Source organism: Salvia miltiorrhiza, chromosome 4 (genome assembly GCF_028751815.1).
Source record: "Salvia miltiorrhiza cultivar Shanhuang (shh) chromosome 4, IMPLAD_Smil_shh, whole genome shotgun sequence".
NCBI lineage: Eukaryota > Viridiplantae > Streptophyta > Magnoliopsida > Lamiales > Lamiaceae > Salvia > Salvia miltiorrhiza.
This window is the reverse complement of record NC_080390.1, coordinates 35,739,336-35,763,690: the sequence shown is the minus strand read 5'-3', so window position 1 is coordinate 35,763,690 and position 24,355 is coordinate 35,739,336. Positions and strand designations below refer to the sequence as shown.

The following is a 24,355-nucleotide window of genomic DNA, read 5'->3' as shown; positions in this document are numbered from 1 at the left end:
TTCCTCTGCCTGTTGCGCCGCCACCCCTGCTCGCCGAGGCGCCGCCTTTCATCTGCTCTCAACATCTGGTCGCCGTCGCCCGCCCTTCCGCTTTTCGTTGCGCCGCCGCCAGCAATTCCAGGTTCGATTGAACTAGGGCTTTTTAATTGTGAAATTAATAAGTCTCGATTGAACTAGGGCTTTATTTGTATGTTTACATTCTTTATTTTTGCTCCAAAGTTGATTTGATTTATGATATCCTCTAGTATCCTTTTCTATTGATGACAAAGTGCATATTCCAATTACAACGGAGATGCATATTGTTGTTTCTGCAATCTGCAAATTCCTTTTCTTAAGCACTTCATCATCATATGTATAATTCTCAGCATTGTCAACATAAACCTGGGAAAAGGGGCAAAAGTAGCAGCGACCAGTGATGTAAGACTTCTAAGCTAACATCCCTTCAGCCTGAATGAAACTCTTCGATGATTAATATCAACCAGAGTGCCCATATTAAAAAATAGATTAGCAAGATTGCCCCCCTTCTAATCCTACTTAGGCAGGCCCAGGTCCTTATTGGCCATCAATTAGCCATTTGGTCCTTATGTGCAGCTCACTGAGTGCATATGACATTATACATACACGACCTGAAAATAACTCATCTAAGTGATAATTTCCAAGTTCAGACACAATAATGTTACCCACATATTCTGAGAGGTGCTCTGCAGTTTATCTAAGAATAAGAAAATAACTACATGATTTTCAATTAAACTAACTAAATTCCAATTTGTTGCTCCCAAAATACTGAAAAGTGCCTAATAAACTGAAATATCAAGACAATATTTACAAGGCAATATCCGTAAGTAGAAATGTAGAATATAAAGTCACCAACAATGATATTCATTTGATACTTACATATCACTTAGCATACTCAATTAATCAAGTCATCCTCTGAGTTAAGTAAGAAAACAAAGACATTGATGGGCAACAATGCTAACAGAACTCCAGTCATCATATATGTCTGCTATTGCAATTTTTATTTATATTTAAAAGCTACCTACATGGCTGTATGCAATTCAGCACCTTTACCATGCTTGATGATATTTGGTTATCATGTTCTGTTGGAATTTGATGCATATGTTACTTATGCTTCAGGTAATTGATGCATGTGCTAAAGGGGATTTGGGCCGCTTTATAAACCATAGTTGTGACCCTAACTGCCGGACAGAAAAGGTATTACTGGAAACTTTACCTTTCTTATATGTGTTTTCTTCATATATTTCAGAGGTTCAGTATAATGTGAAAGGTTATGGATCTGTAAAAACTTTTATTCAGTTTAATCATGTTAACAAATTACATGCATTCCCCTCCTATGGGGTGTGGCTTTCACCTTCCCCACTTCCTCCCCAGTTTGTGTGTGTTTGTTGACGTTTCATGTGAAGCCCAACAGAACTTTCGCATCTTCAAAAATCATTATGTGTGATAATTAAACTTCCTAAGAATGGAGAATCCTTAAAATTTTTGAACAACTTTCCTTTTGATCTTGTGATAGGTTTATCATTTACATTTATGTTGTTTTAGGTTTGAAAGCACACGGTGATAGAGAGATTGACAAAGAGATAAGCTTGAAGGTGAGTTTTATATCCTCTTGCTTTTAGTTTTGCACCATGGCTCAACTGGCAGCCATGGTTATGTAAATACCTTATATAGATTTTAGAAGGAATCTAGGTGCTCTTAGTTTTGCACCATGGCTCAACTGGCAGCCATGGTTATGCATGAATATCATAGATAAGCATGTATCTAGGTAGTCGATATGGAGAGTAGGTTGGGGAATGGCTCGTTCCATTCCATTTGTTGCTGTGGTGATGGCTTGGAGCCGATTCTATGTGCTATGTGTGTTTGTGCTGTGTGTTTTGATGCTTACACTTTAGTTTAGTTTGAACATTTATCATGAACATGCTATAGATTGTAAAATATGGTGTTGTGGGCTAGCAGATAAATCTGCTAAAAATAGCAAAATATATACTTTGAAACGAGAGAGGAAACACATGGAATGTGATTATTAACAGAACCAAATCAAATCTTAGTACTTAATAGTATTAGTATCTCTCAACTACCAGTTTTGTACTGCACAACAAATATCTGTGCAATATTTATAACTGAACTAATTACACTTCCATCACAAATCTGAGTCACAATACTAGAAAGTTAGAAACAGTAACTTTCCCGTTGATAGGAGTATTATTTTTCTATTAAGACTTAAAATCATATTAGCATTAGATACGAATTATATCAGTTGACTGATGGCCAATTAAATCCGAGACAGATTCTAGATATAAATCCAATTAACTAAATATGATATTTGAAGTACAACTGGAGAATCTTAAATAAAATAATTTAACAGTTACTAATTATTACATACACTACTGTATAGGTTTATTATGTGGTTACTAATTAATTATTTGATAAACTGCCACTATTTAGGTACATTGCGTGGTTACTTACGGAATTGATAAAAATGAATAAATTATGGATGTCAAAGAATAGATTATCACAAGAGTATGAGGACGGAGTTGAAGCTTTTTTGAATTTTGCAGTCCAAAGTGGTTGTGATGCTAACTTAATCTCTTGTCCTTGTGCAAAGTGTGCTAACACTAGGAAGTATAAACGTATTGTCGTAAAGGGTCATATAATAATGAATGGTATGGACATGACATATAAGAAGTGGGTATGGCATGGTGAAGGGCAGACATCATCTCTATCAACACATGATACTAATCGGGTTGGACAAGGGGATACGAGATGTAGTGTTGAGGAACCAATAGATATGATTCACGATGCGTATGATGTCTATGAAAATAACCCAACCCATTTTCAGACGTTGCTTGAAGACGCTGAAAAACCTCTATATCCTGGTTGTAGTCAATTTACCAAGCTATCTGCCACTATTAAATTGTACAATTTGAAGGCGAAACATGGTTGGAGTGATAGTAGTTTCAATGATCTATTGAAATTGGTAAAAGAAATGCTCCCTGAAACCAATTCCATGCCTTTTTCTTTGTACGATGCAAAGAAAACCTTAAGCACCCTAGGGTTAGATTATGACAAGATTCATGCCTGCCCCAACGATTGTATTTTATATCGGAAGGAGTATTTAGATTCAAGTGATTGCCCTACATGTGGGATGTCAAGATGGAAGGTGAATAAGAAAGGTAAGGCTATGCCTGGAGTGCCGTCAAAAGTTCTGTGGTATTTTCCTCCAATACCAAGATTCAGAAGAATGTTTCGTACTCGGGAAATTGCGAAAGAGCTAGTTTGGCATGCAGATGAAAGAAAGCGTGACGGTAAGTTGCGTCATCCAGCTGATGCACCGGCTTGGAGATTAGTAGACAACAAATGGCCCGATTTCGGCAACGAACCCAGAAATCTTAGATTAGCTTTAGCAACAGATGGTATGAATCCACACAATATGATGAATTCTAACTATAGTTGTTGGCCTGTTGTACTTGTCACGTACAACCTTCCTCCGTGGTTATGCATGAAGAGAAGATTTATGATGCTAACTCTATTGATTTCTGGTCCCAAGCAACCCGGGAATGATATTGATGTATACTTGGCACCCCTAATTGATGACTTGAAAGAGTTATGGGAGATAGGCATCCAAGCATATGACGCACATCGTTCTCAAAGCTTCACACTTAGATCGGTTCTATTATGGACAATCAATGATTTTCCTGCCTATGGAAACTTGTCTGGGTGTTCTGTTAAAGGGTATAAAGCATGCCCGATTTGTGCAGATCAAACTCATTCTAAATGGCTACCGTACAGTAGAAAAGTATCTTATACAGGACACCGACAATTTTTACCTGAATCCCATCCATACCGAAGGCAGAAGAAAGCGTTTGACGGCGTACAAGAGTTGCGGGCTGCCCCAAAACCTCTAAGTGGCACAGAAGTTTATGAAAGAATGCAAGCATGCAATTGTGTGTGGGGAAAAACAAAGGGCAGAAAAATATCAGATGAAGTGAATTCTAAGAAGAGAAAGAAAAAGGATAAAAAAGAGCAAAATGAGACAAAAGAGTCAGTTGGTCCTTCCGTAGGCAACTCATGTTTCAAGAAAAAGTCAATTTTCTATGAGTTAGAGTATTGGCAATATTTACATGTTCGTCACATACTCGATGTGATGCACATTGAAAAAAATGTTCTAGAAAGTCTAATCGGTACATTGTTGGATATTCCTGGGAAAACGAAGGATGGAGTTGCTGCGAGAATGGATTTGGTACACATGTGTGTGAGAAATGAGTTAGCACCAACTGTGGTTGGGAAGAAGACATGTTTGCCGCCTGCATGTTATACACTTACTAAAGAGGAGAAGCGCAAAGTCTGTACTTCATTTCTTGGAATGAAGTTTCCCGATGGATATTCTTCAAACATTAGTAAGCTCGTATCCATGAAGGATCTGAAACTTAGTGGATTAAAATCACATGATTGCCATGTATTGATGCAGCAATTGCTTCCAATAGCTATTCGTGGTGTTTTGCCTAAGCATGTGAGGATTGCCATTACTAGGTTGTGTCACTTTTTCAATGATATATGCAATAAAGAGATAGATGTGCCTAGGTTGGAAGTAATTCAAAAAGACATAGTGACAACTTTGTGCCTGCTTGAGAAATACTTCACACCTTCATTTTTTGACATCATGGTACATTTAACTGTACATCTTGTGCGTGAAGTTAAATTGTGTGGTCCGGTGTGGTATAGATGGATGTATCCTTTTGAGAGATACATGAAAATTTTGAAGGGGTATGTACGCAATCGTCATCGACCAGAAGGGTGTATTGCCGAGTCATATATTGTAGAAGAGGCTGTTGAATATTGCTCGGAATACTTAGCCAATACATACACTATAGGGATCCCATCTTCTAATCTGAAGGACAACCTGACAGAGTCTTCATCAAGAGCTACAGTAAAAGTAATCAGTGATGAAGAATGGGAGCAAGCTCATCGTTATGTGCTAACAAACGATGCCGATATTGATCCCTATATTGAGTAAGCTTGAACTATTAATTTCATTTTTCAACTTAGTGAACAAAGGTCAGATCACTCTAAATCCAATAACTTCTATAGGGCTCACATGGCACATTTGACAACAATGTTTCCTAAGAAAGCTAAGATAAAGAAATGGCTTCAAGAGGAACACAATAGGCTTTTTATTACTTGGATGCGTGAGCAAGTAAGTACTCTATTGGAAATTATTACTGTTTATGTTATAAAAAATTAACTTATATTATTCTTTAACTTGTTTGTAGGTTGCAAATACAGCTATCGACTCTAGATTGAGATTTCTATCTTTTGGGCCTAGCAAACGTGTAACACAATATGCTAGTTACACTATTGATGGTTTGTTTTTAATACAAAAAACCGTGATGATTTTAGAGTGGCTCAAAATTCTGGAGTTAGCATACATGCAAGTGTTATGCAAGTTGCTAGTTCGAAAGATAAAAATCCAATTGTTTGTGACATGTTATTTTATGGAAGAATTGAGGAAATATGGGAGCTTGATTACACTGCATTCCGTGTTGTAGTATTTAAGTGTAGTTGGGTAGACAACAAAAGTGGCGTAAGAGTGGATGATTCTGGCTTTACCTTAGTGAATTTGAATAAATTAGGGTACAAGACAGATTCATTTATATTGGGTAATCAAGCTAAACAAGTGTTCTACATTCAAGATCCTGAGGATGAAGCATGGTCTGTAGTTCTTGCTAGTCCCAACAAACGATACACTGAAGAAGTCAATCGTGATAATATGGGAGACATTTCTGTCCAACTCCAAGGTTTTTCAAGCACAGTGCCTGTAGTTGATTCAAACAATGCGTCAGATGAAAATGAACCACCATGTGTGCGTGAAGACTGTGATGTTATTTGGGTTGACAATGCTAATATGTAGTTTGGTATGAGTTTTGCAATATTTATTTATTTTTTAGCACCTAATGATTATATAGTTATTTTTACATGTTTGTTAAAATAATTGTTGTTGCTAATGGTATACATTACTGACCTTGTCCAGGGAGTGCTCATTTAGGAAGCACAATTGTCGATTCTAAAATACTTCTAACATATCATGTGTTGTGTATTTAGAAACCTGATAAAAAGACATGTGGAAAAAAGATTGAAAAGGATGAAGACATGAAGGTGGTTGAAAATGATGAAGACATCAAGGTGGTTGAAAAATCAGTTGGGTAATTTTTAATTCTTTCTAGCAGCCTATTAATATTAATTAATACTTCTAACATATATTGTGTTGTGTGTTTAGAGACCTGATAAGAAGACACGTGGAAAAAAGATTGAAAACGATGAAGACATGAAGGTGGTTGAAAACGATGAAGACATTGAGGTGGTTGAAAAATCAGTTGGGTTGGAGGTATTATGTGAATACTTTTGAAAAATATTTTTGGTCTTTTCTTCCTTTCATCTATTTTTGGTCTTTTCTTCCTTTCTAATTGATGTAGGGGAAGGTGGTTAAATTACTTGAAGACGGATCCAAAAAACTTGTAGCTTACGGAACGGTCATGGTTGCTGGAGATGTCCTTCACGGATCTCCCTTTCCTAAAGACTGCTTACGTGTGGCGATTGATGAGGTTGTTGATGATAATGCACGATTACCCAAATCTATTTCAGATGACATGGTTACAGTGGGAAATGCATTAGGAACCCATGTAGCATGGCCTACTCATTTGGTGGTGGAGAAATCAATTGAGGTAATTTTAATTCTTTCTAGCAGCCTTTTAGTATTAATTAATACCTAACATATAATGTGTTGTGTATTTAGAAACCTGATAAGAAGACACGTGGAAAAAAGATTTTGAAAGAGTCCGCGGTGAAGAATTTGTCATCATTGCCTTCGTCATTAGTAGCACTATATTGTATGATGGAGAAGTCATTCGCGGGTGAAGGAATACGTCTTCCAATAGACTTTGAAATGTTTGGGCAAGATCTAAGCGTTTGGATTCTCTTGAAGGATGATGTGATTCCCTTTTGTAATCTGGAACCGATTACAGGGAACAGCATTATCGCATACATTTGGTAAATATCTTATTAAGCTACTATCATTTATAATCGGGATTTCTTATCTAAGTCTGAAATGATTTGTTGACAGCCATTCTTATGGAAAGATGAAGACAGAGGGAAGTCTTGGGAGGTTTATGTTTGTGAATCCATTTACTGTATCTCATAATCGACAAGACTCAACCGAGACAAGAGCCCGCAAACTAGCAGACAGGTTACTTCAGGCTTTATCAAATCAGCTGGTACTCGTTCCTTGCAACGTGGGGTAAGTGAAAATGTTAAGTTAGTAGTTAGTGTGGTATATGTTTTCGCCTACTAATCCAATTTTTTTTATAAAATAGTGGGCATTGGATTCTGACAATCATTGATCTTGAGAAAGATCGTGTCTCTTTGATGGATCCAATTTGTCATCGGAATAAAGATACCCCATGGAAACTCGTCGTTGACACGTAAGTCTTACACACTTTAACTAATCATTTCTGTTATTGATTTTTATAGCTAATATGAAATTTCTGGTTGCCTTTGATTTCAAGTGCGATGAATATTGTGAATGCACGCAAGGGAAAAAAATTCAAGAAAACAGCAAGTTGGGAAGTGGTTAAGGTAGGTATAATTTTCTATTTATGGCTATTACAACTTAATTATGTTTGTTATTGCCAAGTTCCCTAGCATATATGTGAACTGTAAACTGCCACTTATTGGCTGCTCTTGTTGGCTGAAAATCATGCATATGAAGGGGTAAACTGCCACTTATTGACTGCTCTTTTTCGGATTCTTGAATCTTGATAGGGTCCTATCCAGCCTGATGCATCTCAATGTGGATTTTATGTCATCAAGTTCATGAAAGAGATCATAACACGCTATGAACTTAATGCCTACACGTCTCTATCATCGATGGTAACTATATATATTATACTCTTCATCATTTAACTTTCTAATAGAACTTTTGTAATTATTCGTAAAATATATTTATGTACGTATTTCTTTTTACAGTTTAAGAATGTTAAGACATACACCGAAGCTGAAATCGATGATATTCGTGAGGAATGGGCAACTTTTGTGATAAAGCATGTGTTTGCTTGAACTTTAGGTATGATAGCGATATGTTAATGTAAATTTTCTTAGGTGGAAGCTATGGATAATTGAAAGCTGTTGCATTTACATTCATGAAATCCTTTAACTTAATGTTTTATTTGCATAAAAATTTCACATTTTGACTGCATGAAGTTGGTATTATGCAGGAATGGAGCAGATGATAGGAAAGATAGAAGTTCCCGGGAACTACAATCCTTATTTACAACAAGAAGACTACAACATGGATGGATAACCGTATAGATCTCTTGACTTGTGGTATATGTGCTTTATGAACTGAAAATATTAGTTTCTTCTACTCGAACTCGGAGAATGCTGACCTTGTCGTCTTGAACTGCATTTTGTCTGGCCTCGTTGCTTTAAATTACTCATGTATTGGACTGCATTTTGCCCTGTAGATTAACAGATCTTACTTTTGAATCTTTGATGATTGTTTTTGCAACTTCTGAATGTTAATATTATGTTCTCAATGTTATTTTATTATTTGAATTTTTTTCTTTTGAGTTTTAGATATAAATAAAAAGCAAAATTGAGAATATATAAAAAATATGCAGAAAACTGTCATCTATTACATGCAAAACTGTTATCTATGATAAAATAGACAACAAAAATTAAAGGTCATACATAACGGTTAGTAACCGTTATGTATGATAACAATAACGAAAATAATCCGTTATGTATGTGGAGACAAACCGTTATGAATGAAAGTCATAGATAACGGATGTAAGTGTTATGTATCACAATATAAAACCGTTATCTATATCTTACAAAGATAACGGTTTAAACCGTTATAAAAAGTATAAAAAACTGTTAACTATGTTATGAGAAAAAAGAAATATTATATAATAGATAACGGATTAATTCTAATACATAACAGTCGAAAACCGTTATCTATATCTTACAAAGATAACGGTTTAAACCGTTATAAAAAGTATAAAAAACTGTTAACTATGTTATGAGAAAAAAGAAATATTATATAATAGATAACGGATTAATTCTAATACATAACAGTCGAAAACCGTTATCTTTTCCTTACAAAGATAACGGTTTAAACCGTTATAAAAAGTATAAAAAACTGTTAACTATGTTATGAGAAAAAAGAAATATTATATAATAGATAACGGATTAATTCTAATACATAACAGTCGAAAACCGTTATCTTTTTCTTACAAAGATAACGGTTTAAACCGTTATAAAAAGTATAAAAAACTGTTAACTATAATATGAAAAAATATATATTATGGAATAGATAACGGATAAATTATAATACATAACAGTCGAAAAACCGTTATGTATAATGAATATAGATAACGGTTTTATAACCGTTATGTATGTGTGGTTATACTGTTATCTATTCCCTTCATAGATAACGGTTTTATAACCGTTATGTATGTGTGGTTGTACTGTTATCTTTTCCCTTCATAGATAACGGTTTTTAAACCGTTGTGTATGACACCTATAATAGATAACACCACTATACACAACGCTTTTTTTGCTCATAGATAACGGATAAAATCCGTTATCTATGAGCGTTTTTCTAGTAGTGTCACTTTGTTGATTCAACTATTCAACGACGCAACAATGAATGATTTGTTTGAATTGTTGTATTTCAAAGTGTTTTGTCCGATTATGACTCAACATATCTTCAGTAGCTTGATAGTGAATATTCAATCTTGAACGATCGAAAAAAAATTCTTGCATGTAATGCTCATCTAAAGAGTAGTAAACATGTTCAGAAGAATATACGGGTGCCTACAATAATGAACTAGAATTTTAGCTTTTAAAATGCTATATTAGTGTCACATCAGCTTTAGAAATTCACCTATTTTTTTTTTCTAACTTCTACTTCAACAATAAACTAGTTTCTAACTTTTAGAGGGTTCCACTATAATACACACTACATTAAAATAAGTACACTTCTTAAGATATAAAATAAGAATTATTTTCAGCCATTAGATCATCAAGATCTACGGTTGATTCGTAACCCTATTGGATGGATTTATGGTCCTGAGTTCGAATCCCAAAGGTAGCAAAAATTTATTTTTCACAATTCATACCTTTATTCAGCGAATTCATACGTGTTCCACATAAAATTCATACATTGAAAATTGCTCTTATTTCTTATTTTAAGATGTGTTCTCACAGTAGCCCACCCATATATATATATATATATATATATATATATATATATATATCCCCAATTAATTTTATTAGCATTATTATATACTACTCCCCCTGTCCCCAAAATAAGTTCCTCCTTGGGGACGGCACGAGTTTTAAGGAAAAATGGTAAAGTGTATTGATAGTGGAGATAAAAATATTATAGTATAATTAGTATTGAGAGTGGTGAAAAGGTGAAAAAGTGTTATAATTAGTATTAAGAGCGGTGAAAAAGTGAAAAGTAAAAATAAATAAAGTATTATTAGTGGTGGGGTAGTTGCCCAAAAATGGAAAGAAAGAAAGAGGAACTTATTTGGGGACGCCCAAAAAGGAAAAAGATGAACTTATTTTAGGGACGGAGGAATTATTATTTACATATTGTGGTTATATATAATTTAAAATTCTATATTTTAATTATCTACTATAATAAAATAAATCAACTTTAGAATTATAAATAATAATTAAAATTACATTAATTGATAGTACATAAAAAAAATAAAAAGTATTTAAAAATATTTATTATATATTTTTATAAATTAAATCAAGAAAACACACATGCAAAACAAACACACAAAAAAAAAAGCAAATTTGAAAACTTTGGTCCAAAAAAATAAAAAATTGTCAGTGCCCCAAGATTCACACCCCAACGAGTCAAGCCAAATAGTGTCTTGCTCAAGATAGACTCGTTTAGCTAATCGAGCTGTTTGCTTAATTATCGATCGATCTTTAATCGAGTCGAATACTGTGCCGAGCCTAATTGAATTTTTTAAATTAATTTTTTTTAAAAAAAATTAATTATTTTCCTAATACATAAGTTTTTTTTTTCTTTCAAATATTTAAGTTATTTTATTCACAATAATGTAATATATTTACTATTTTCTTGTAAATAAATGATGTCAATTAGATATTTAATCCAAATATTACTAATTATAATATAAAATATAGTAAGAAATTTAATTAATAATCTTATGTTTTTAAGATAAATCACTTAACGAGCTTGCTCATGAGCTAATGAGTCGAGTATCGTCATGCTCAAGCTTGGCTTGTTTAGCTAAACGTGTTGTTCATTAAATTACCGATCGAGCTTTTATCGAGTCGAACGTCTAATAGCTCACGAGTAGCTTGACTCGTTTACAACCCTACCAGCGACACCCCAGCTTTGCCTCTCTACAACAATTGTATGTTTGAGTTTGAGGATAAACACTGATAAACAGTTTCAGCCAACCCGAACCGAACCGAAAATTTGTGGTTTGATTTGGTTTGGATTTAGCCCTACAAACGGTTTGGTTCAGGTTGAAATTTTGCAGATAATTCGGGTTCGAAGTGTATGGGTTCGGTTCAATTTTAGATCAAACTATCTGAATGCTCACCTAAGCCACCCTAACATATTTGAAGTATGAGATGCGTGCACATAAAGGAATATTTATAATAAAAAGATAAGATTTGTTTAGGTCGATTCTCGAAAAGTTTCTAACTTGAAACTTTAAGACAATCAATAACAAGTCGTCTGATATCATTTTAGTAATTCAGTAAGATCAATGACGCTCTGATATCACTTAATTATTGGTCTTGAAAGCGAGATGCATCAGAAAATGGTAAATGGTAAATATCATATTAAATCATAAACTATACCTACTTATAAAAAATGTCTCAAACTATAAGAAATATTTTAAAAAACCCCAAACTTTTAAGTTTGTACTATTAAAAATGTTTCTCGGCCATTTTTCTGTCCTCGGAATCATAACGTGGCTCGTTGGATGCCATAGTGTAATTTATATTTTATTATTTTAATTGACATGACACAAAATCAGGTTGTTTATACTATATCATTTAAAAAATTAAGTTGATGTTGGATAAACTGACCTTCAACGCGATTTGAATGAACTGACATGGCACAAAACGACATCGTGTTTTTTGTGTTATGTCACTTAATACAATAAAATATAATTACACGGTAGCATCTGGCAATCTACATTATGCTTCCGGAAACCGAAAAATAGACACGGACATTAGACCTAATAGTTTAATATATTTTAAAAAATATGTTTATAATTCAAAATATTTTTGATAAAGTAAATATAATTTGAGGTTTAACATGTACAAATATACAAGAGAATTACGCAATTAAAATATACTCCAATATTTATATTTACCCGAACTGGGCAGTAGATACAAATAGATAGTGGTTAGCATGGTAATAAATATACTGATACATGACACAAGGAAACAAATATTTGTAAAGAAGATCAGAAACCAAGTTCAATAGTGTTTCGTAAAGAAGAAATAACTAGATTTTAGTAAGTTACCATAATTATTATTAGATACAAATTGAGATTATATATGGAAATAAACAAACTAAAACGCGATTTCTTGATTGAAAAGCCTGAAGTAATTAAAGTTTTAGAGCTGTAGCGGGATTCGAAGTCGATCGGTGATCAATCCTAGTAGGAATAGGCAATGACACACGATATATATAAAGTAACCAAACTGCAGAAGCAATACACATTATTATTATTATTATTATTATTAGTTTGAGATTAATTTGAGCTCTCGAGTTCGATGATGGCGGAATTGGGGCTTCCCGAGAACCCCTTCTTGTTCGAGAAAGAAGATTGGGTTTACAAGGAGAAGGCGGGTCCCTTGTTGAAGAAAGAAGTTAGGGTTTACAAATCTTTATTTGATGAGTACGAGATTGAGAAGGAGATCAACCGGGGGGCCTTCGGCGTGGTGTACAGAGCGCGAGACAGGAAAAGCAAGGAGACGGTGGCGATGAAGGAGGAGGTTGGCGGCGGCGGGCTACTGATGGAGATGGACATCCTGAAATCCCTGCCGCGGCACCCCAACATAGTGGAATTCAAGAAAGTGGCGAGGGATGGGGCCCGCGTGTTCGTGGTGATGGAGTACTTGGAGTACGACCTCCAGAGGGTGAGGGCGGTGATGGAGCAGCCCTTCCCGCTCTCCATAACCAAGACCCTCATGCGGGAAATTCTCAGGGGCGTCGCCTTCCTCCACCACCACGGCGTCGTGCACAGGGATCTCAAGCCGGCCAACATTCTCTTCGGAGGCGCCAACTACGACCTCAAAATCTGCGACTTCGGCCTCTCGGCGCGCCTCGGATCGCGGTGCAGCGCCGGCGCGGGGACCAGGTGGTACAAGGCGCCGGAGGTTCTGGGCGGGTGCCGCAGCTACACGAGCGCCATCGACGTGTGGTCGGTGGGGTGCATCATGGCGGAGTTCGTGTTGGACCAACCCCTTTTCCAAGGCCAATCGGATGCTCATCAGCTCACCTGCATTCGCGAGGTCCTCTGCGGCCGGACCAACCTTCTGCGGCCTCTCATCATGTCTGCGTCAGGCGCGGCGCCGCTCACTCATGCTGGATTTCATCTGCTCGGGAGGCTCTTGGCGTACCACCCAAACAGCAGGATTTCAGCCGCCGACGCTCTCAGACACCCTTGGTTCGCTCAACAAGATTGAGTTGCGGGAGATCGATCATCTGTTTATTGCTATTGCATCTTTAAGTATACCGAATCTTCCCTATTTAAATATGTCTCATTAGCATTTCGAATCTTCCCTATTTTAATATTTCTAACAATACTAATGATCAGCTTAATTACGTCGCATTCTTATTCTTTGACCTATATAATTGTGGAAACTAGTAGTAATTAATTTCTTAGCAAATTGAACTGTCACTCAATTTCACAAAATTGGATCAAAATCGTGAATTTTTGTAATTGCCGTTGTTCACTGGTTGGGTGGGGGCAAGTGCCGCAGATCCCCGGGCCGGTGGGGATGGGTGGAAAGTTAGGGTGTATTTTTTTCTCCCTTCAAATTAAGGGTATTTTTGTAAAATACTTATATCAAATTAAATAGGTTACTTTTAAAGTTGCCAACTTAATTTTATTTTATTTATTTTTATTCTTTTTAATAAGGGTAAATTAGTTTTAATAGCTCAAATATATTTTAAATTTGTGGTTATTCTATCTAAGCAAAGACTATATCAATAAGCACGCTAATACTCCCTCCATTCCAATTTTTAGTAGTATTCATTTGAGAATGACACGAATTTTAATAAAGTACTCCCTCCGTCTCAGCGAAAGTGAGGCGTTTCTTTTGAACACGAGATTAAGAAACTGATGTTTAGTGTAAAAGTGAATGAAAAAATATCATGAAAGAGAGAGTGAATGAAAAAAGTAACTTTAATTTAATCCAAAAAGGGAAACGACTCAACTTCGTTGGGACGACCCAAAAAGGATTACGACTCAACTTCGTTGGGACTGAAGTAGTAATTGGGTGTGTTGTGACTTGTGAGTGGAATAAGGGTCCCACATTTATGAGAGTGTTATAATGATAAAGTAAAGTAAAGGTTCCACTTACTTTTATTAAAAATAGAAATAAATACAAAATTGTGGGACAGATTAAAATAGAAAAATTGATACTAAAAATTATCTATTTTTAATTTACTAAAAGAAAAAATGAATATAAAATTATGAAACAGACTAAAATAGATGAAGTATTTGGAGAGGGTTCGTTTAATTTTGGACCTTTCAACAAATTTGGAGGAACTACTTGGTACATATAGAAATCAAAGAAGAAGGAGTTAACTAGAGCTGGCAAAATCGGCCCGGACCGCCCGTATTTAGGGTTGGATTTGGGCTCTATAAAATAGAGGCCCGAAAAAAAATCTGAGCCTGAAAAGCCCGCCCAATCAGCCCGCCGGGCCGACCGGACTTTAGGGCTAAAAAGTTTGTGGTTTTCGGGCCAAAAGGCCCGCCCAATTTTTTTAATTTTTTTTAAAGATATTCTATATTTCTATTACTAATAAACCCTAATTTATCCTTTCTAATTTTTACATTTTACATGTTCTTTAATGCGCATATTTAAGGCAAAATATAATCTGCCAAGGTTTTGCTTACTTTTTTTTTATATATATTTTTGAAACAATTGTTTTGCTTATAATTTAATTCGGTCGATTCTTAATTGTAATTTCACTATTTTTTTTTCACCATTTTTTTCCACCTTAATTGTCCCAACATTGTAGTGTTAATTTGCAAATAACTGAGCTTTTATATTTATAGGAACTTTTATATTTTACTAAAGTGTTAATAGCTTTTATATTTCATAAGCTATTAGTAAACGCATGAATCAATTTTAGATTTTAGTTTATAATTTTAGTAAGTTATTTGTAGTATGATTTATATTTTTATTTTGTTTATAATTATTATTTAGATTGATTTTAGTTTATTTAAATTTTTATAATATTAAAAAAATTAATAATTATAAAATTTATTGAACGAATTTAGCCCGACTGTCCGATGACACCCGGATGAGATTGGGCCGGATTTGTAAATTGGTAACCCGGTCGAATTGGGCGTTGCACAAGATCCCCACCGCCTCACAAAAATCGCCACAAATATTTCATATACATAAAAACAGAAACTTGAAGGCTACGGATACATAAAAAATAAAATAATTAGATAAAACCCTAATTTGTAATACGACTGATTCAGTCCGTTATACTAGGAAACAGTCCCAAAATTAAATGAGGTGCGTAGCATCCAAGTTTGCGCCGCTACAAAAGAAAGCTTGATTCACTCATTAATTTCAGTAACATATTCGCAATCACCTCTTTCCATCACAAACACGACCAATCTCCTCTCTAACAATCATGGCTGCTCTTCTCGTCGGGCCACCTGAGATCTACCCACAATCCTCCATACATGTATGCGTCTTAAATTTCAAGAAAGCTCTAATCGGTGAAAGCCCTCCAATGGGCCTCACCGAAAATCTTTCTCCGACATTTCTATCGACGGGCAATCCCTGTCTGGATTTCTTCTTCCACGTCGTCCCCGACACGCCACCGGAAACCTTGATCAACCGCCTGCGGCTCGCGTGGGCTCACGACCCATTGAAGGCCCTGAAGCTTGTCTGCAATCTCCGAGGAGTCAGAGGCACCGGAAAATCCGACAAAGAAGGGTTCTACACAGCCGCGCTGTGGCTGCACGATTGCCACCCCAAAACCCTAGCCGCCAACGTGGCCGCTTTCACGGATTTCGGCTACATGAAAGATTTGCTGGAGATCCTTTTCCGGATTCTAGAAGGGCCCAAGGCGCGAGAATCTGCGAAAGAGACGGGGGAGAAGTGGAAAGCTTGGAAATCGGCCAAGGAGCAGTGGGGGAGAGTAAATAAGGAGTTGACGGAGGCGAAGAAATTTAAGAAGGAGATGAAGCGGCGGAGGAATTTTTGTACCAGAACAACACATTTGTTAAGGATGAGGAGATGTTTGAAGACACAGTTGACTGAGGGTAGGAAATGTGTGGAAACGGGGCAAACCCGCGAAGAGAAGAGACTGAAAAAGGCGAAGAGAGTTGTGAAGAGGTATAATGAGGATCCCAAATTTAAGCTCTTGCATGACCGAATCTCTGATCTATTCGCGCAGGGTTTGAGATCGGATATGGAGATGTTGAAATCTGGGAAATTGAACAAGATCAGCCTCGCCGCGAAATGGTGCCCCTCTCTTGATTCGTCGTTCGATAGAATAACGCTGCTGTGCGAAACCGTGGCGAAGAAGGTGTTTCCGAGGGCAGAATATGCAGAGTATCAAGGCGTGGAGGAGGCGCATTACGCGTATCGCGTGAGGGATAGGCTGAGGAAGGAGGTGCTGGTGCCGCTGCGGAGGGCGCTGGAGCTGCCGGAGGTGTATATCGGCGCCAATGATTGGGGCTCTCTGCCTTACAACAGAGTGGCGTCTGTGGCTATGAAAACATACACGAGTAAGTTCCTCAAGCACGACGAGGAAAGATTTCGCGAGTACCTTGATAGAGTGGAGTCCGGCCAAGCAAAGATTGCAGCTGGCGCGTTGCTTCCTCATCAGATCATCGCCTCTCTCGATGATGATGAAGACAGTGGCACCGCCAAAGTGGCGGAGCTTCAGTGGAAGAGAATGGTGGAGGACGTGGCGAAGAAGGGGAAACTGAGCAATTGCCTTGCAGTCTGTGATGTCTCCGGGAGTATGTCTGGGATCCCGATGGAGGTGTCGGTGGCGCTAGGAGTTCTGGTGTCGGAGCTGAGCGAGAAGCCATGGAAGGGGAAGCTCATCACCTTCAGCGAAAGCCCACAGCTCCAGAGAGTGAGAGGGGAAAGCTTGAAAGAGAAGACTGAGTTTGTTAGGAGAATGGAGTGGGGAGGGAACACAGATTTCCAGAAGGTGTTTGATGTGATACTGAAAGTGGCCGTGAAGGGGAAGTTGAAGGCGGAGGAGATGATAAAGAGGCTGTTTGTGTTCAGCGATATGGAATTCGATGAGGCTTCAATGAATCCGTGGGAGACGGATTATGAGGCGATCGTGAGGAAATACAGAGAGAAGGGATACGGAGAATGTGTGCCGGAGATTGTGTTTTGGAATTTGAGGGATTCGAAGGCGACGCCGGTGCCGGCGAACGAGCCGGGGGTGGCGCTGGTGAGCGGCTACTCCAAGAATTTGATGACTTTGTTTCTTGAAGAGGGTGGAGTAATGGATCCGGAGGCTGTAATGGAAGCTGCGATTTCTAGGAAAGAGTATCACAAGTTGGTTGTCTTAGATTAATTCGATTTATGTAAATATTGATGTTTTCATATAGGATCTCATCGAATGAATAAAAATAGTAATTTCAATATTCCTGAGATATATAATCAGTCCGGATGGGACCATCTGTTCCACCGTGTCCCACTAGTCATTTATTATAAATTTTATTTTTTTTAATTTTAATTTATTTATTTTAGTATAATAAAAAATAATTAACAAGAATTTTTTCATCCATTTAGAGCTTATAATTAAATTTTTATATTTATTTGAATGAATAATTAATTATTTGGATTAATTAATTCAAATAATGATAGTATAATCTTTTTAAAGTTTACTAATTTTTAGTGATAAATATTAATTAGATTTTATTATATTTTATTTTTACAATAAATAATTATAAAATAGAAAAATTAAAAATAAGACACGATGTGACACACTAAATTGTCGGACAGAAGATGTCATCCTTAATTAGTCCCATTTCTCTTTCTAACGCACATATTAAATTGGAATAATTAGGCCCAGTTTGATAGGTAAGTTAAGGGCTTATTAGGTGTTTAACTAGATATTTTTTTATGTTTGATAAGCAAGTGAAATTAAGCGGAATGCCTGTAGTTGGACGCTGGCCCAGGGCTAAATCATTGTTCCTCATAGGAATTACAATTGGGGGTCACCCTCGGTTTGTGAAGCTCAAAGCTACAGTAAGTCTTGTTAGTTTTTTTTGTTCACACAATTGCCCCCAATTCCCATCACCATCACCACCACCATGCCCTAGCCGACATCGTCGTTCCTCATTGACGTTCGCTGGCTGTCAATAGTTGCAGCGACGGCAATATTAAATTTGGGCAAGGGAACTAAGGCTATTTTCGATTTTGAGGTTTGGGAGCAAGGAAAATTGGTTGAGAGGATTGCTTGGTTGAGAAATTGAGTGAGGCATTGAGATGCATCGAGAGGGGGTTGCTTGTTCACGAATGTGCACTGATCGGAAGAGAGAGAGAGAGAGAGAGAGAGAGAGAGAGAGAGAGAGAGAGAGAGAGAGAGAGAATCGAGAGTGGCTTCTTCTTTAGAAAGGGTCGTCGTGGATTTAATTCTTCTTCTTCTTCACGACCAGAGAGAAAGAGAGAGAATAGTTCGATTTCCACGGCGGTTGTCTTCTTCTCCATGGCGCGCATGACACTGCTTCAATCAAAATTGGTTGAAAAAAGTCCAAACTTTTTGAGGCCCGACACGATTTTGGAGAGATTGGTGAAGAGTTGGCTTATATTTTTTCTCCTCTTTCTCTCGGCAACGACGTGATCCACGACTTGTGAGGGAGTTCTTGTTGTTGCATAAGAATTAATCATTTTATGTGAGCGAGGGTAGTATTCGTCGTTGCTGCTGAAATCATCCTTTGTATAAGACGAGAAATTTATGATTTCGGAGGTTAGAGAGTAGTCAAGATTTATGGAGCTTTGATCCATTTGTGGTGAATTTGAGCTCTCAAAAGAGATCAATTTTAGGACTGTTGCAGTGGAATTTGATGAAGAATTGCTGTTGTTGTCGAAAATTTGGGGTTTGATGCTTCTTCCATATGAGTGCATCTCTGGGAAAATTGGCTTCAGATCAAATATCTCATCATAATATTCCATAAGATCTCTAGGTATTTTGGTCATTTCATTCTCTTAACTTGGTATTAGTTTTGGATACCAAACACTGGGCATCTATTTTCATGGTTTTTCAGAGGTTCTACCAAATTCACAACCTATATAACATAACAAGCCCAACCAAGTTACGTTTCATTGGGTTTGTGTAGATGAACTTATTTCAACTTAGTTTTCAAACACACCCTTATAGTTTGTGGCCTAAACTTTGGAGTCATTTCTAAAAATAGCCCTAATTTTTAAAAATATTATTGAAAAATAACATGAACATTGAAATCATTTGTAAAGCTGGCATTAACTTTAGAAAATACAAAAAATGACAAACTTTAGAGTTATTTGTTAAAATGACATGAGAGGTGCAAAACTGAGAAGGGGATCTGATTTTTTTTTGCTGTGATTTCACAAATACTGAGAACATAGGTGAGCATGCGAGGACGTGTGTGTTAGTGTGATTTATTTGAGGCGGCGGGCGGAGGGAGATCTGGCCGGAAACTACATGCTGCAGTTGAGTTTAGGTTCAATTCCGGCGTCACAGAGAGATCTGGCCGGAATTGAGAGAGAGAGAGATTTTTTTTTTCTAACGGTGTTAACGTCCATTAAGTAGCGGGGGGATATTTGGTGCGATTTTGCCACGTTGAGGTAGTAAACAACTTTAACCCTGACTATAGGGTCCTGTACGCGATAAGGACGCGCTATCGATAGAGGGAATTTGGTACTTAACCCATTTAAATATTATCTCTAATTTATTTTTACACATTATTTAAAATTATTATTTCTGAAATGAAGAAAACACTCTAAAAAGTTAATAATTTATTAATATATTACTAATTTATCAATAATAATCTTAGATTTCAAAGTTATTAATTTATAGAGAATTTATTGTATTTTTTATGAAATCGAAGAAACCACACAAGCATTCACTTGTGTAAATTTGTGTACTCAAATGCATCCATATATTACGCAGAAAATAAAACATATGCAAAATAAGACATAAAAATAGAACAAAATTCTCAAATTCTTCGAAGTTCGGCTCGAAAAAAGCTCGTTCAAGTTTGTTTAGTTAACTTTGATAAATAAATAAATCAAACTTGAACTTGGTAGTATTCAGCTTGTTAGCTCGTGAACAAATTTGTTAAGTGATTCAGCTTGAAATTATAAAAATCATTAGTAAGTATAACTTATATTTATATGCTAAAATTTATAATAATTGTACTAAAAATCTAATTCACTCGATTTGTTATAATAAAATAATTAATTTATTTATTATTTTGAATGAAATAATTTATATTCAAAAGAAAATAATCAATATTTTGAATATAAATATAAATTTATAAAATTTTTGTAGGTTCGATTAAGCTCGTGGGCATCAAAGTATTCGATAAATAAAGTTCGAGATTCGACTCGATACTAAATAAACAAAACTTGAGCACATCACTATTCGGTTCGGCTCAGTTCAATTACACCCCTACATATAAGTAATATCATATTTACTAGTATTTGCCATTAAGTAATTCAATATACTTGTATTATGAAAAATCATACTATTAACAAAAATTATATTTTATATTAGAAAAAAGTCATATTTGCTATGAAGTAATTCTATATGCTTGTTATGATAAAAGGTTAATTCATTATGACCAAAAGTCATACTCCCTCCATCCCACCTTTTAGTATCCATATTTTCGTTTATATCCATTTTTATTTTTAGCAAAAATAGGTAGGATTCTTACTCCACTTTAATTCATTTAACACTCACATAAAAGGTAGGATCCTTATTTCACTCACAACACACCTCAATCACTTTATTAAAATTTGTGTTACTTTCAAATGGATACTAAATTGGGCGGAAATACTCCCTTCGTCCCATAAAAATATTTATAGTTTATCTTTTCCGTCTGTCCTATAAAAACATGCATAGTCCATTTATAATAATAATTCTCTCACTAAACGTCACAATCAATGTGGGACTATTTCTCCACTCACACTATATTTTACAGAATTTCTTTAAATTCGTGTTGTTTCAAATTATGCATATTTTTAAGGAAGGAGTATTCAAAAAAGTCATATTTATAATTAAAATATGTTATTTAAAATGAACAAAAAAGTTTATTTTATTTTATGAAAGATCTCATTATCCCAAGCCTCTAAAAAGCAAGGTAGATTTCATATCCGTTGCACTAGGGCATTAGTTTTACTTTTATTTATGAAATAACTATATACTTGACTCGTTTCACTTATCTTGGTACACTTTTCTTTTTAGTGATTCTTATCTTCTCTACATATATAAAATAAGTGGGTTATATCCATTATACACTCTTAATCCTTTATTCTTAATTTTCGTGCCAAAAGTAAATGTGCAAATATAAGTGAGACGGAGAGAGTATAAGTGAGAAAAAAAAATGCTTAAAAAATTGTTTATAGTGGGTTTAAAAATTAAGTCTATATAGAATTAGACTAATATTTTTTATTTTTTATAAATTACAGAAGTAAATTAATATATTTATTGCACCAAAACTAATATTTTTCGGATCAAACTAACATTTTTTGTTGTTGTGCCAAAACGTCTCTTGTGCTTTATATTGTTGAAAACTATTAGGAGGTGATTGGTATGAGGTGAGAATGGAATGATGATTTCTACCTTGCTTCCATTCATTTGATATATTTTTTTTATAGGAATCACCATTCCATTTGGAATCATCATTCTTCCATTCATTTGATATATTTTCTTTTGTAGGAATCACCATTCCATTTGGAATCATCATTCCTCCATCCATGGAAATCATCATTCCTTCCACCTACCATGGTATTAGCTAGGGTTGGTAATCGGTCCGGTTTGATGTTTATCGGTTAATCGGAACCGATTAAGGGTTCTTTTCCTAACCGGTAATCAAATCGGTTAATGGACCGGTTAACCGACTGACCGGTCCGATTTACAAACCGATCAATTAGGGATGGCAATCGGGTACGACGTGTACGGATAGTGACTATCTATACCCATACCCACGAACTAAATGGATAGTGATTTTTAACCACGAAACTATCCATGGATATCAAATGATATCCAAACCCACTACCCGCGGATACCCGCTACCCGTCGGGTATCCACGAACCCGCTATCCGACGGGTATCTGTCACCCGCTATTAGCCGGATACCCACTATCCGCCGGATACTCACGAAACAAAATTTAAATATAAATTTACAACAAATTTAATAGAAAAAAAAAAATCAACACAAATAACATAGTTCAAATTCATATATTGAAATCCACAAAGAACAATGTTTAAATTCAAATTCATGAAATAAAATATAAAATCCAACAAAATTCTATAATTGCTCAACAAAATTCAAATTTAAATTAGACTATTAGAATTTGGGCCTTAGTTCAGTTTCTGTTTGGGCCTATTTTAAGATATAATATGTTAGCCCATAATCTCAAAATATATATATTCAAAGCCCATATTTTATGGAATTTTTTGTGGATATTTGACGAGTAATTCACGGGTATTTTTCGCGGGTAAACGGGTTTCGCGGGTATGGATAGTAAGTATCCAAACCCGTACTCACGAACTAAATGGATAGTGAATTGCAACCACGAAACGATCTGTGGATATCAAATGGTATCCAAACCCACCCTTAATAGGTTCAGGTTTTTGCGGATATCCGTTACCCGCGGGTAGATTGCCAATAGGATTTGAACTCTTGACCTTTGAAAGAAAAAATAAGGTCTTATCCACTATACCAACTCATAACTTGTGATTATTTAGAGCAATTTTGTTTTTATAGATACTTGTAATTTATATTTTAAAAAAAAGAACAATGATAGATTGTTGTGTGATAGATTGTGAATTATTAGCCATTCCATTCCATTTTTAATCTATCTAAATTTAAGTTTTGACTTGTATATTTGTATGAAACACACATTATTATTATTATTATTATTATTATTATTATTATTATTATTATTATTATTATTATTATTATTATTATTATTATTATTATTATTATTATTCAAAATATAAAAAGTATCTTTTTGAATAATTTTTTAATTGTAAAATAAAAATAAAATATTATCAATTTTATATAAACAATAGTCTAATATGAATTGAAATTGATGCAACACATTACATAATCAAATATGATAAGATTCTAGTATATATTAACATCCACAAAATTACCATTTTAATTTAAACTTTTGCAAATTTTCTTCATGAAATACATCAATAAAATATTTATCTGCTCAATTATATTTATAATTTTTATTCTTTCAAAGTTATGTAAAAGATAATTTAGTAAAATAAAATAATTTAATTCCATTCATAAACTTTATTTCTAGCTATGAATCATAAGAATGAAATCAAATAAAGAATCACAATTTCATTTCTTTGGTATTATTTGTACATATCAAGCATATAAATCACTTAAGATTTATCATTCTATTCTCATCTTCATTTTAACTTCCATTCTATTCCACCCTCATTTCATTCCATCGTACCAATCATAGTCTCATCGCAAGTATTCTAGTTAAAACACACACAATGATGGATATTTTACACTAAAAAAAGCTATGTAAATAACTTTTTACCATGACCAACTTCAAAAAAAAAAAAAAAAACTTTTTACCATGACCAAAATGCTGATTTGGCAAAAGTATAAAACTAATTAATCACATTACCATATCTTCTCTCTTCTTTTTATTAATAAAATAAAACAAATTCCATATCTCCTTCCTTTTTTTCGGTAGGAAAACAAATGCATATTTGTTATTTTTGTTTGAATATCGATACTTGTTATTCTTTTTTTTCTTTTTCGTTTTTAGCCTCAAATTTCGATTTTTTTATTTCTAAATGCCTATTTTAGAAA

The 24,355-nt window shown here is 35.1% G+C and overlaps 2 protein-coding genes and 1 long non-coding RNA gene across 3 annotated transcripts; all 3 read left to right on the top strand.

The window, feature by feature from the left end:
- Window positions 1–7,831: 7,831 nt before the first annotated feature.
- On the top strand, window positions 7,832–8,616 carry LOC131021358 (uncharacterized). The gene is made up of 3 exons (XR_009100924.1): window positions 7,832–7,941; window positions 8,038–8,134; window positions 8,286–8,616. It is a non-coding gene; the product is annotated as an uncharacterized LOC131021358 (long non-coding RNA).
- Window positions 8,617–12,807: 4,191 nt separating this feature from the next.
- Window positions 12,808–13,770, top strand: LOC131023365 (cyclin-dependent kinase G-1-like). Its single transcript, XM_057952904.1, has one exon. The coding sequence runs from the start codon at window positions 12,856–12,858 to the stop codon at window positions 13,768–13,770; it is 915 nt and encodes a 304-aa protein (XP_057808887.1). The 5' UTR covers window positions 12,808–12,855.
- A 2,058-nt stretch (window positions 13,771–15,828) lies between these two features.
- Window positions 15,829–17,948, top strand: LOC131021357 (uncharacterized). The gene has a single exon (XM_057950517.1). It carries the CDS (start codon window positions 15,962–15,964, stop codon window positions 17,876–17,878), a length of 1,917 nt encoding a protein of 638 aa, XP_057806500.1. The 5' UTR covers window positions 15,829–15,961; the 3' UTR covers window positions 17,879–17,948.
- The last annotated feature ends 6,407 nt before the right edge of the window (window positions 17,949–24,355 follow it).

Coding starts and splice junctions, on each gene's coding strand:
- LOC131023365 (XM_057952904.1), top strand. CDS start 12,856: ATGATGGCGGAATTGGGGCTTCCCGAGAACCCCTTCTTGTTCGAGAAA.
- LOC131021357 (XM_057950517.1), top strand. CDS start 15,962: ATGGCTGCTCTTCTCGTCGGGCCACCTGAGATCTACCCACAATCCTCC.